At 37.4% G+C, this 12,591-nt stretch overlaps 1 protein-coding gene across 1 annotated transcript in view; it reads left to right on the top strand.

Annotated features, from left to right (window-relative positions):
• Positions 1–11,560, top strand: part of LOC111871761 (dynein heavy chain 7, axonemal) — a 221,471-nt gene extending 209,911 nt beyond the window's left edge. Inside the window, exons 55-57 of the mRNA XM_023865070.2 lie at positions 5,267–5,575; positions 8,380–8,609; positions 9,561–11,560. Of these exons, the coding sequence (XP_023720838.2) occupies positions 5,267–5,575; positions 8,380–8,609; positions 9,561–9,819 (798 nt within the window). The 3' untranslated portion in view covers positions 9,820–11,560. The remainder of the gene's footprint in view (positions 1–5,266; positions 5,576–8,379; positions 8,610–9,560) is intronic.
• The last annotated feature ends 1,031 nt before the right edge of the window (positions 11,561–12,591 follow it).

Here is a 12,591-nt window from a genome sequence, read left to right as displayed (position 1 = left end):
AAGTGTTCTAAAAGACAACCACATAAAACTGTAATGATTGTATATTAAATTGTATAAATTGAATGTACAGAATAGCTGCGAAGCTATGTGGAATGTCGATCTTCAAAAGTTGGCTGGCCCTGAAAAGGGCAGTTTGTTCCGCTGTGAGTGTGCTGGCAGAATTTGCTCCTTTGTAGTAGACCAAGCCTTTACGGCCATTCAGCTGGTTTGTCCGGCCAGTGATGTTCTGCTATGTACGACGGTAGGAACAGGAGAGTTGCGGCAGCTACGTTAGCTGTCTGGTAGCAGAGCGTGGTTGCTTGAGAGGTGTGGCAACTACGTTAGCTGCCTGGTCACAGAGCGTGGTTGCTGGAGAGTTTCGGCAGCTCTCTTTGGCGCAGTGGAGAGCTCATTACTCTGATGACTGATCGTTCTGAACTGAATGTGATCATTGATGATATTCCCACAAAAGCATTCAATACGAAAGTACAGAAACAGATCTTCAAACAAATAGAAGCATTAGACGTGCATGTAAATAGGGAGCATTTCATTCAGCATGGGCTGCACATGAATGCCTCTGGTAAGGAAAAGATTGCAAGAAGGGTATCAAATGTTGTCAGGAAAACTGTCACAAGAAAGAAGGTACAGCTTGTCATTCTTAAATGAAAGGAAACCCTCATGGAAGATACGTAGTAAGGAAGAAAGTGAAGTGAAAGAAGAAAGGAAAGACATTACAGTGATGAGGAAATTGAAGTATGATCATCACAAAGATTTTGTAAACAACCAGTGACAAAGAAAGATAATTTTTATGGACAACAGGCCTTTCAACACAAGTGTGATAAAGACTAAGGTGTGTAATAGGAAGGAAAAAAAGCTCTCACATATTATCAGTTTGCCATCAAAATCTTCAAAGTCCATATAACAATGTATCAGAGTTGGAAGTTCTACTGCATACTTAGTTAACAATGTGAATGTACTACACTTCACAGAACAGTGACAGAAAGACTAGCAAATTGGCTACATGAATATCACTCAATTGAAATCAGTAAACTCATTTTGGAGGGTTACTTATTTATGTACAAAACTATCTGGAAACAAAAGAAGTAAAATATTTTTGGATACAAATGAAAAAAAAAATCTTTGAAATGGCAATGGTAGAATTATTATACAGTTATTATAGTTCATATATCTAGATCACCTGGTGGAATTTTGATATATTTTTAAGAAAATTGGGCCCAACTGAGTAGGTTTTACCTGAAGATGGAGACACAATCCAGTCTCCGAAACGTTTTCTTTTTTTTTAAACAGCGTAGTGATTTTAGATAAAGACAGGATGATGGATGATGTCCAAAAACATAATATTTGTACTAATTTCTTTTTTATCAAGAAATACTATATTAATAGAAGCTTAACACGGATTCAGGAAGAAAAGGTCAACCAAGACAGCAATACACTCCGTTCTTTGAAGGCATATAGGAAGCAACTAAAAAAGAAAAAAGAAACAAAATTGGAATTTGCTCAATTTAACTAAAGCTATTAGCAGCAGAAAATCGACAGATCCTCCAGCAGAAAATAAGTAGGGTTGTGATTGAGTTGCATTCATGGTTTTATGAAAATAGTCTTATACTAAACACTAAGAAAACAGTAGCAATGCCATGACATACTAGAGACACCTTTACATCAATACTGTTAGAAGCCACCATTACAGTACATGTTCTAAAAGTTAACGCTTATCCTACGGGCATTTAAATTCCAGTAAAGGCAGCCGTATGCAATATATTTAAATACCCGCGATTAGAAATCCGTAAAAACTGTAGTCACTTACTAAATTTGCTCCTATTTCTGCAATTTCTGTGATAAACGAACGAAATAAACGCTGTTTTTTTCTCTAAAGAATATAGAATCAGATATTGTAATTTACAGATTGTATAAAACATGTTAAAATTTTTGCACTGACTCCAAAGAAGAATTTTCCCAGTTTCTTGTTTCTGTGCAAGAATTCATACGTTCTGGATACCCCTGAATGCAAGTTGCTGATGACGACACTTGTGCAAGTCACGGTAACACCGGATGTTGAGTCTAGAGTTTATCGTTGGCTACTACTAGAATGTGGACAGTGGACGAATGATATAAAGTCACGTGTTGTTGCATATAGAGTTCTTCTAAACAATACGTGTACTGTTCTTGTAGAGTTGAAGGCTAGCGTTTGTTTTATGAAATCGTGTTACTGTATGAACACACACCGTAATAGCTTCGTGGCTGGAAGCGTTCAGTCGAGCGTAATTTCAAAGTGTGATCGTACCATGACGTAATTCTTGTGGAATGAAGAGTGGGCGAATGGCTCGGCTGCACACTAAGATTACATTTCTTTATACAGTTTCATTACACTGAGTGCTTGGTTCGTAACTGGAAGTGTTCTGTCTAGCTATTCGTCGGCAACCTGGGGACCACCACACCAGCGTGGCACGAGGAGTGTGAATAATTATTCAGGTGGAGCTGTGGGCAAACTGTGCCAAACAGTTATAGCATCTGTTGTCGAACCTGGAAATGGACAAATAAGCTATTTTTCCATCTCCTTGGTCTGAACAGTTACATCCTGTTGTCACACTGAGAATTTCGTCTCGCTCTTTTGCGGAACATGCTGTTAGGGGTCCACCTCGCCATCAACGGCCAGGGGTCGAACCCCTGCCGTTTTATGGGAGATATCTCGACTATAGAAGGCCAAACCACATCACTGGCCGACTTGCTCTACTTCGCAATTGAGGTGTCGTGTGTGCTTTTCGCGTGGGACACGAAAGACCGCCCGGACAAAGTGCGTGAATTGCGAAATCGGACTCTGCATTTCCGATTTTTTTGAGAATTCCACACGAAGGCAACATTTCGGCAGATGACGCAGGTGGGAAGACAGACACTCCATGCAGATGGTGGCCAAAAATTATATAAGTAGGACATTATTTTCTACCTTAAAAATGTATTTCAAATAACGTCCGCACGCGCGGACTTTGCGACACCACATGGCGTCATTCGTACCGCTGCCTTTACTATCTGCGACGATATACGTTGTCTTTAGTCGTTTAAAGGTTAAAATATATACATACAATATACACAATATATAATTGGCTGTAAAATCTAAAGTCTTTACAACTACAGCAGCTGTTCCAATACTTTAAACATTTTTTATAGTTAGTTTGTTAAGATTCTAATGGAATTCGTAAACCAAGCTGGTTCGTGTCGTCCCTCTGAAGATGGTCTCTGAAGACCAAAACATGTAAGGGCATGAATAATTGAAATACGGAAATCTTAGCCACTCACACTGGATGGAACTATTTAACTTTTTCATAATATCAGTGTGACAGACCAAAATGAAACAAATCAAAAGAGTTTAAATTCTACCTATTACAACATACATTTTGCTCTGTAGATGACTGTATGTCATGTTAAATTAGTAGAATATGACATTTGAGTTGGTTTGTTTCTCTCTTTTTTTTAATTAATTCCCTTTATTTTCCATATATTCATACAGGTAAAAAACCTAGGATGTGGAAATAGTCCCTTTGATAATAGATGTGTCCATATACATATAATAAATTACATGAGTTACACAATTAAAATCACATACATTAGTCAGTTAACATAGATAATAAAATAAAAAACTTTTTACAGTTATAATTAATAAACATAATTTAAAAAGAACATTACTATAAATACTTAAAATTAATACAATTTCATTTAAATTACCTAAATAAACTGAATTAAATGCATTACAAATTTACACGCTTATGACCAATTATCTTTCCTTCTTTCATTCTTTCTTTATTTCATTTTCCCATAAATCAAAATACATTGATACAGGACTCGTCATATCGCAATACTATCAGCAAAAAACATATACAGGCAATTCTACAGGTAAACAATACATATAAATCATGCTTATCAAAACAAAAAGCTGCATAAAAATCAAGACAGAAGATTACATCAACCACGCAAAAAACTGTATCAGATCAGCAATCAGATTATAAATTATTTGTAAGAAGCTAGGTTTTCCATTATTCTCCAATCTAGATATTCCCGCAATGAGTAAAAGGAGCCAATATGGAGAAATTTCTTTAAGGCATGTTTAAACTTATCAACATCATTTGTCATGTTCTTAAGATTCTGTGGTAAATTATTAAATATCATAATCCTGGAACAGTAGACACCTTTTTGGACTTTAGTTAATTTATAAGTTGAATGATGTAAATCTGAACTTTGTCTGATATGGAGACTATATATCAGAATTTAGTGAAAGTATCCATATTTTTAACAACAAACATGGATATTGAAAATATATATTGTGAGTAAAATGGAAGAATATTTAGGTACCTAAATAATGGACGACAATAATCTGTTTTTCTAGTTTTCATAATGATTCTAGCTGTTCTTTTTTTTTTTAATTTTAAAAATTAAATTACTGTTGGCAGAATTGCCCCAAAATATAATTCCATAGAACATAATGGAATGTACATAGGCATAATAGGTCATCAGTAGACTCTCCTGGGACACAACAGCCGAACTCAGCTTAATTACTAATTTATTAATATGATCTTTCCAGGACAAAGTACTATCAATGATTAGTCCAAGAAATTTGACATTACAAGTGTTGTGGATTAGAGTATCACTATATATTATATTTAAGCAATGGGACAAGTGTGGAGGGTATGTTAAGAAATAAATGTTTCTTTCAGGTTCAAACATAACGTTTTAGGTTTTATATCCATTTGTGATCTGTTTACGGATTCTCTCTCATATTATTTTGAAGCAGGTCGCAACCTTCCAGATTTTCCATGCTTACCATTCATGATTGACTTCACATATCATTCATGGCTATATAGCTTTTGTAGTTGACCTAACTATCACAAATTATGAACCTCCTCATTATACAATTTTCTACATCCTATGTTACTTCCTCCTTATAAGGTCCAGATCTTCTTTTCAACACCCTGAATGTGTGATCTCATAAGATACCAAATTTCACAGTTATACAAAACAGTTGACAAAATTAATTCTTACAAAATGATAAATAACATTGCCGAACAAATGTCACCATTAATTCCATTTTGAATTTAATATCTTGAAATCTGAATTTTGATATAATATTCCTCTGTATCCCCTGAGGTCACAACTAGGGGTTCATTTAATGTTTTAAATCAAGGATATGTAAGATTTGTATCTGTTATCATTATCTATACATAACAGAAAGTCTAGTAAGTTTAAAGTCTGGGGTGTAAATGTATGTTTTTGTTTTCAGCTTCCAGTCACTTTTGATATAGAAATGGTAATGGAGAAATTTCCAGTGTCATATGCAGAATCAATGAACACAGTATTAGTTCAAGAAATGGAGCGATTTAACGAACTGTTAAACACAATGCACAGTGACATGAAGACACTTCTGAAAGCTATAAAAGGTTTAGTAATAATGTCACCAGCACTAGAAGCAATCAGCAGCTCTCTTGTGGTTGGTAAAGTGCCAACATCATGGTCAAAGGTTTCATACCCAAGCCTGAAACCACTGGCTAGTTACATGACAGACTTCTTGGAGAGAATTAAGTTTTTGGAGGTAAGGAACCATATCACATCCATATCTGGCAAATTTTTCATGCCATTAACTTACCTAATAAAAGTTCCTTCATAGAGGCCTTAGTGGAAGTCCAGGGGTTCACAAATATGCTTCCCAATTTGCTACTAGCACCTGAACAGGCAGTTAATGCATATAAAAGTAATCTGTATGAAGCATACTATGAAACTGGGTGAGTGGGGTTTGTTATGTATTTATTCAGTATTGCAGACATCCACAAGATGGATACAGAACTTATCCTCACTTAGTATATACAAACAAATTACAAATGTTGTTTACATGGAACAATAGAGCAGTATATTTGTAGAGTCCTGGTTATGTCCATGCCAGCCAAGTTTTCTGTTCCACACAGGTATTGGAATACAACTATTCCTTTTATGCTTTCAGCATCATAAAGCAATCTATGTGTTCATGATAACAGAGACACTGATTTTTAACACTAATAAGAATGCTGAGTATAGAAGAAGAATAGCTTTGTCAGGGCAGGCTTGTTTACAGAATGTCTCATTATTACATGACATATTTCACAGGATTGTTTCTGGACATCCAAATAAGTAAAACAGAGTCCATCTTCTTGGATATAATGCCATGCAGTCCATTGAAAGTGGACTGATGTCAACGGACAGAATAAGGCAAGCGAAATACCAGCATGAAGCAAGTAGCAAGCATAGCAGCTTGCTTCATGCTGATTTCTTGCTTGGCTTATTCTTTAACCCTGAAGATGGAGGCAACATGTTCCTCTTAAACATCATTTGACTTTTAATGGACTCTGTGGCGTTGTATCTCAAAATATGTAACACTTCATACCCACCGCTGTGAGAACCTGAAATCTTACATAAGAAAGGAGTTCATACAAATACAGTGGGACCTTGGTTTATGACAGTATGATATACACCAATTTGAATATCCACTGGTTTCAAAATTTTCTAGAAATTTCCTTTGTTGTCCCAAAATGATGAACTGGAAGATGTGGCTGGACAGCTCAGAAACAGCAGCAGCAAGAACAAGAAGAACCCGTTTTACAGTCTGTATAAACCCATAGCCTGCAGGAAGTTCTGTTTGAAAGTGATAGGTACCTGCAGAGGTTAGGAGACACTGATCTTGACTGGGAATGGAGCCATTGTGTTAGAAGAGGAGCAAATGCATTGCTGTTGCCTTACTACTACATTGTGCAGGAGAGGATGCATCAAGCAAGGCAAACAACCCCCCTTTCTTATTTTAACAAGAAGTAGGAAGAGCCTCCAACTGATCCATAGATGGCAGATGATCCAGTTGACCTTGACCATCCACAGCCTATATATTTATACTACTTTTTCATAGAATAAATCCATGTATATAATATTTATGTTTAAAACATATATTTTGTATTATTTTATGATAGAGAATAACAGTTATAATATATATATGGAAAGCATTCCATTGAAATACATTACAGTTTGTCTTTCACTTATGCCGATGTGATTTATGCTGACATCTCCAGGAACGTAACCCTGGTGTAAAATAAAGGTCTATTATATGTACCATGTGAACCTTCCTTAAAAAGTTAGAACTTTTCCACTATTCCATTTCAGCTTCAATGGTCACATCTAAAATACCTCCTAAATTTAACAGGTTGTGTATCGGGAGAAAACAAAAGAGCTATTAATAATTTCTTTCATTTTTACTTTCATACAAGAGGTGCCTGAAACAGCCTTCATTTTCACAGACACACAACTCAGTTCTGTGTCAAAAGAAACTAGCAAGTGTTTGAAAATTCCAAGTGTATTCTTCATTTCACTTGCAAATTGTTGAATCTGATGTCACAGTTCCTCTCTAGTATAAATGATACTGGCATAGACCTTGGTTTTCAAATATTTCCACAGAAGAAAACTGAGAGGACTGAAGTGAGGTGAGTGGGAAGGCCAGGAAACTGGAGTTTCACACCCATGACCAATCCAGCAGTTGACAAACTTCATGACTGTAATGTGGGTGACACATAGCTGTGTTGAAACCGCATGTGAATATGCATAGTGAAGGACACATCTTCCCGTATTCCACCTATGTGTGTCGGTAATCATGCCCAATAACTCAAGATGGTAAAATGTTAAAATGTGAGGGCCTATGAGGCACTCATCTAAAATGGAAAGCTGTTGTTGCTGATTATGAGACAGCAGGATGTGACATTTTATAGTGGTTGTTAACTTTTGAGGAAGGTCCTCAGGATAGATTTTTTTATTGCTAGTGGGGTGGGACTAAGTCCCTTGTACTGTGGCCACTTCTGGCCTATTGTACCAGCCCCAGATATAGGTGAAGGTGATCATGGAGCAATTGGTAGAATGAAGATTGGCAGGGGAAACCGAAGTACTCAGAGAAAACCTGCCCCAGTGCCACTTTGTCCACCACAAATCCCACTTGACCAGACCCGGGATGGAATCCAGGCCGCCACGGTGGGAAGCCAGCGACTATCCACTTGAGCTATGGCGCATCCAGGATAGATGTTCATACAAACTATTATTTTTGTCCAGAGACCATCCTGTAAAATATGGGCCCTAATAACGAGACATTCTATTTATGTTATGAATTCTGTTCATGAGGAGAAACACCAACTGGTGACCAAGTTCTTTTGACACACATGTGCCTGTTCTGCGCAGTATGGATGGAACGTGATGGAATGGTAAATGGCAGTAGGTAACTGAAAAACTTGAAGAAACCTGATGCTTTACCACCATGTTCCACATACGAACAGCCCTGGGCCTGATGTAAATGTACTAGTATATTGTATAGTACTTGAACATGTTTTGTTCTAGGTATGGGCAATTCAAGGAAAGCCACATTGTTTCTGGCTGTCAGGATTTTTTTTCACTCAGGCTTTTCTCACAGGAGCAATGCAGAATTATGCTAGAAAGTATACAATACCCATTGATCATCTTAAATTTAATTTCAAAATCCTGTCTGTCGATTCAGTAGAGTGTTCACCTGAGGATGGAGTTTATGTTAATGGCTTATTTCTTGATGGTGCTCAGTGGGACAGAAATGTGTAAGTATATGGCATAAACATTTTTGACTATGCATATTCAGTTGTCTAACAAGTTATCCTGTTTGCAGTAGTGCAGTTAGTTGAGGCACTATTCTACAAGCCCGAAGGTCACAGGATTGAATCCTGATGATGAGGTGGAATTGTTCACTTTACCTTATCCTTCCAGCCTCACCACAGCCCTGGGATCGACTCAGCCTCTAACAGAAATGAGTACCAGGAATGTTCCTGGGGCATAAGGGGCGGCTGGCACATAAAGCTGACAACCTTACAGCCATTTGTGAGCTGATTCTCTACAGAAAATGTGGGAGCCTCTACATCTCACAAACCTATGGGCCTTCATGGCCTGTTACAGGGATACCTTTATCTTTTCTAAATCTGTTTCCTTTTTTATGAAAGAGACATCCTTAACTGTCCTATAATCATCTTAGTCATAATTGCAGATATCTTCCTGCATTTTTGGTTGTACATTGGAGCCCTCTAAATTATCTTTTGTTACCTTCATCAGGTTGTGATATACTATTTGAGACAACTGCATCATAGAAACGCTGATACGTGGCCACAGCCAGTTCTCTTCAACATCCCTCACTATTCCTTCTTTATTACATGTTACATAATTTACGAGTTGTTAAAGTACTGTCACTTGGCCTAAGAAACATATTCCATGAATAAGAATCTGTGTTTAGAAGCTGGTAATCACTCAGCTCGTAAATTCATTTTTGTATTCACAAGTGCTTGCCTATCCTGAACAACATGAATGCAAGCCATACTCTCACATCATTCAGTTTCTTTGACATCTGTTCATTTTTACATGTATGCCTAGGTCTCACAAGTGCTCCCTTGCTTTCAGATTTTCTGACCAAAACTCTTTATACATTTTTAATCTCTCTCATGCATACTATATACGATTCCTTATTTTTCAGAAGAAATTAACATACTTTCATTGTCTTTTAGGTCATGTTTGTGTGAATCTCTCCCCAAAGTTCTCTGGGATGTGATGCCAGTCATTTGGATTATACCTACAGACAAATCTCTTCTGAAAGTTGGCAGCCGTTATGTCTGCCCATTGTATAAGACATCAGAACGCCATGGGATTCTCTCTACCACTGGCCATTCCACTAATTATGTTTTGCCCATACTCATGAACACAAGGGAACTTCCTTCACACTGGATAAAACGTGGAGTTGCACTGCTATGTCAGCTGGATGACTAACCAAAGGGATCTTGAAACAGCAACCCAGCCCATGAGATTTCTGGCTGCTTCTCACATATTAACAAGCTTGTTTCAGTTAAAAGAACTTATTATATTTCTTTCCCTGACTTCTGATGTTATTCTTGTGATATGTAATGTAGTTTACAATTTGACATGACTAGTCACTTACATGAAGTGATAATTTATGTCATGCTTTAAGAAATATTACTTGCAAGTGAAAACTTTGATATATCTGTATCCTGAAGTTCCATGTTTTAAATAACGTATGTGTCATCATTATTGTTAGGCATATTGTTCTAATATTTTGAAATGTTCTTTCCGAAATTAGACTTCTATAACTATCGTTCATATTCATGTTTCTGTTTCAAAAATATTTTATGTACACGTATTTAAAAAGTTTTTCTATGTGTAATTTATTGATTTACTTGTGCTTCTATTTCAAGATTTGTTATGTGTTTGAGACAATATGTTTAGTGTGATGAGAGTTTTCAGTGTTAAAACCGTTTGAAGTTGAATACAAGGTTTTTCTTATATACTCATATTAAAGTTATCACAACAATATTCATTAAAGGAGACTCACTTATGCATTTAGTGTATCTTAATCATCTTAACTCATCACATAATTCTGTTTTCACTGCCACTATCTGCATCTAACATATGATAAATTCCTGAACTTAACTTTTTGCCCCAGTGACATCATGGAGGGACAGGTTCAAGCTCTTCAGTGCTAATATCCGATGGAATACCTCTGATGATTCTCTTTTCAACTATCACTCTGGCTGGAATACATAAACACTTCTAATTTGTGTTCCTTAATCCCTATACAATCTACCAGACTGTTTGCCATGTTTCATGAGGTGAGTATGAGTATGAGGGGTGAGCCATAAAACTGGCCCTTGCACTGCGACTTTCAATGATCTATTGTGCTTCCCCTTTGGTACATGAGGTGAAGAGCGGTGTCAAGCGTCATCTGAAGTCCTGGAAAATTCTTCAATAGTCAATACCTAATTTTTTCAACATCCTCCTGATGTCCACTACACTAACTTTGCTCTTAGGGTCAGAACCATCAGGGCAAATGGGCACTTTGAACACTCCCATGTTGGGTTCATTGACTTGTAAACCAGCCGTTGGCTTTGATTTTGGTCTGAGATTGCTTCACTCAGGATTTTCCTATTCTTGTCTTCTAGGATCCCCTTGTTCTGGGTGGGAGCACCCTCCCCTCTTTCCAGGTCAGTCTCTACTTCCTCTTCCATGTCCTCCAAATCTTTGTTCACTTCTAGCTTGTCTTGTTTGGTAAGCATCATCTTTGCCTTCTTTTGAAGTTTTCCTTCCTATGGTTTTTGGCTTACTCTCTTCTGGATGCCACTACAGGTCTGGTTTGTTAGTTTTTTCCCCACTCGTCTTTTCTTGATATTCTCTGAAACTGAATTTCCACTCTCCACATCTAAGGGCTTCAGTATATTTCTTAATAATGTTTTCTTCCTCCTCCTTGGAGGAGGGTGACAGGGCCCCTTTATAGTTTACCTCTTCCTCCAAGATGACGTTACAGTTCACTGTGGCACTAGAGTTGTTCCCCACTCGAGTCAAACACTTACATAAGGTTAGTGTACAATCAGAATAGTTCGCATGACTTCGTATCTAGGCCCGGGGGCCTCTGATGGGAGTCTCATTGATTTTATATTGAATTAGCAAAATTAAAGTACTAACTAAAGTATTAATCTTAACAGCAGCAGCAACAGTAGTATAGTAGTAGTTGGTGGGGGGTGGCCTTTAGTGTCTTCACATTTATTGTTGGATTATAAATCTACATTCCTCAAATAACACAAACACAGCATTTGTAGAGCTGAAAGTCAGTGTAGTTGAAAATGAGGCTTTATGAATAATTCCCAGAATGCCTTGTTGTTTTTACAGTTCCTATCAGTCTTTTGCCAGAAACGACTTCTGCTTGGTAGGTAAAAATCAATTTATCTCTGTGCTTACTTAAGTACCATGCCATGAAGCTATACGGGGGAGGGGGAAAAGGTACAGCTCCATGTGTTATAAATCTCTGCACCAGATGGTGATTGCCCAAATTCATATCCTGGCCACTTTATCCTTGACTTACTGGGTAGGAGGCTGCATGGACCCAGAGACAGTCTGAACACTGTGGATTTCTCGGTCATTCAGCCTGTACCCTCTTCACTGTAGCTACTGAACCATGAACAAATGTTCTTATAATTTTGTCTTTCCAACAAGACATCTTTGAAAAAACTAAATTGTAGGCATGTAGAAACCACTGTTTATATTTCATAATTCTTGTCTGTAAAAAAATCAAACATTGTTTTGTGAAGACCCAGATGAGAAGCAGTTTAGCTTAGTCATGATCACATGCTCAGATGACACACATGGAGCAAGAAGGTGGGAGTGGTGGAAACAATATGAAATCTGTGCATATCACTTATAACCACAGACTAGTACTCATACATGGTTTCAACTGATGCTACTCCCGTCTTCACCCTACCACCTACAACCTTCGTGAAGTTGGGAGCAGTTCATCGTCACAGGCTCTCATGTCGTGTTCACAATATTCCCTAAGGTTGTCGCAGGGAATCCAAGCTCGCACCAGAGGTCCTATCAGAAGTTATAATGATCGACCATATAACAAGATTTAATGAGAACAAAACACAATATAACGCACTACAAGAGTATACAAAAAAATAGAGCACTTTGGGCATACAATGTCGCTGACAACCCAACATACACGGCTGATTTCAGCCCTATACTCATCTGCAC

Source organism: Cryptotermes secundus, unplaced genomic scaffold, assembly GCF_002891405.2.
Source record: "Cryptotermes secundus unplaced genomic scaffold, Csec_1.0 scaffold742, whole genome shotgun sequence".
In the NCBI taxonomy this organism is placed as follows: Eukaryota; Metazoa; Arthropoda; class Insecta; order Blattodea; family Kalotermitidae; genus Cryptotermes; species Cryptotermes secundus.
This window is presented reverse-complemented; position numbering and strand designations above follow the sequence as displayed.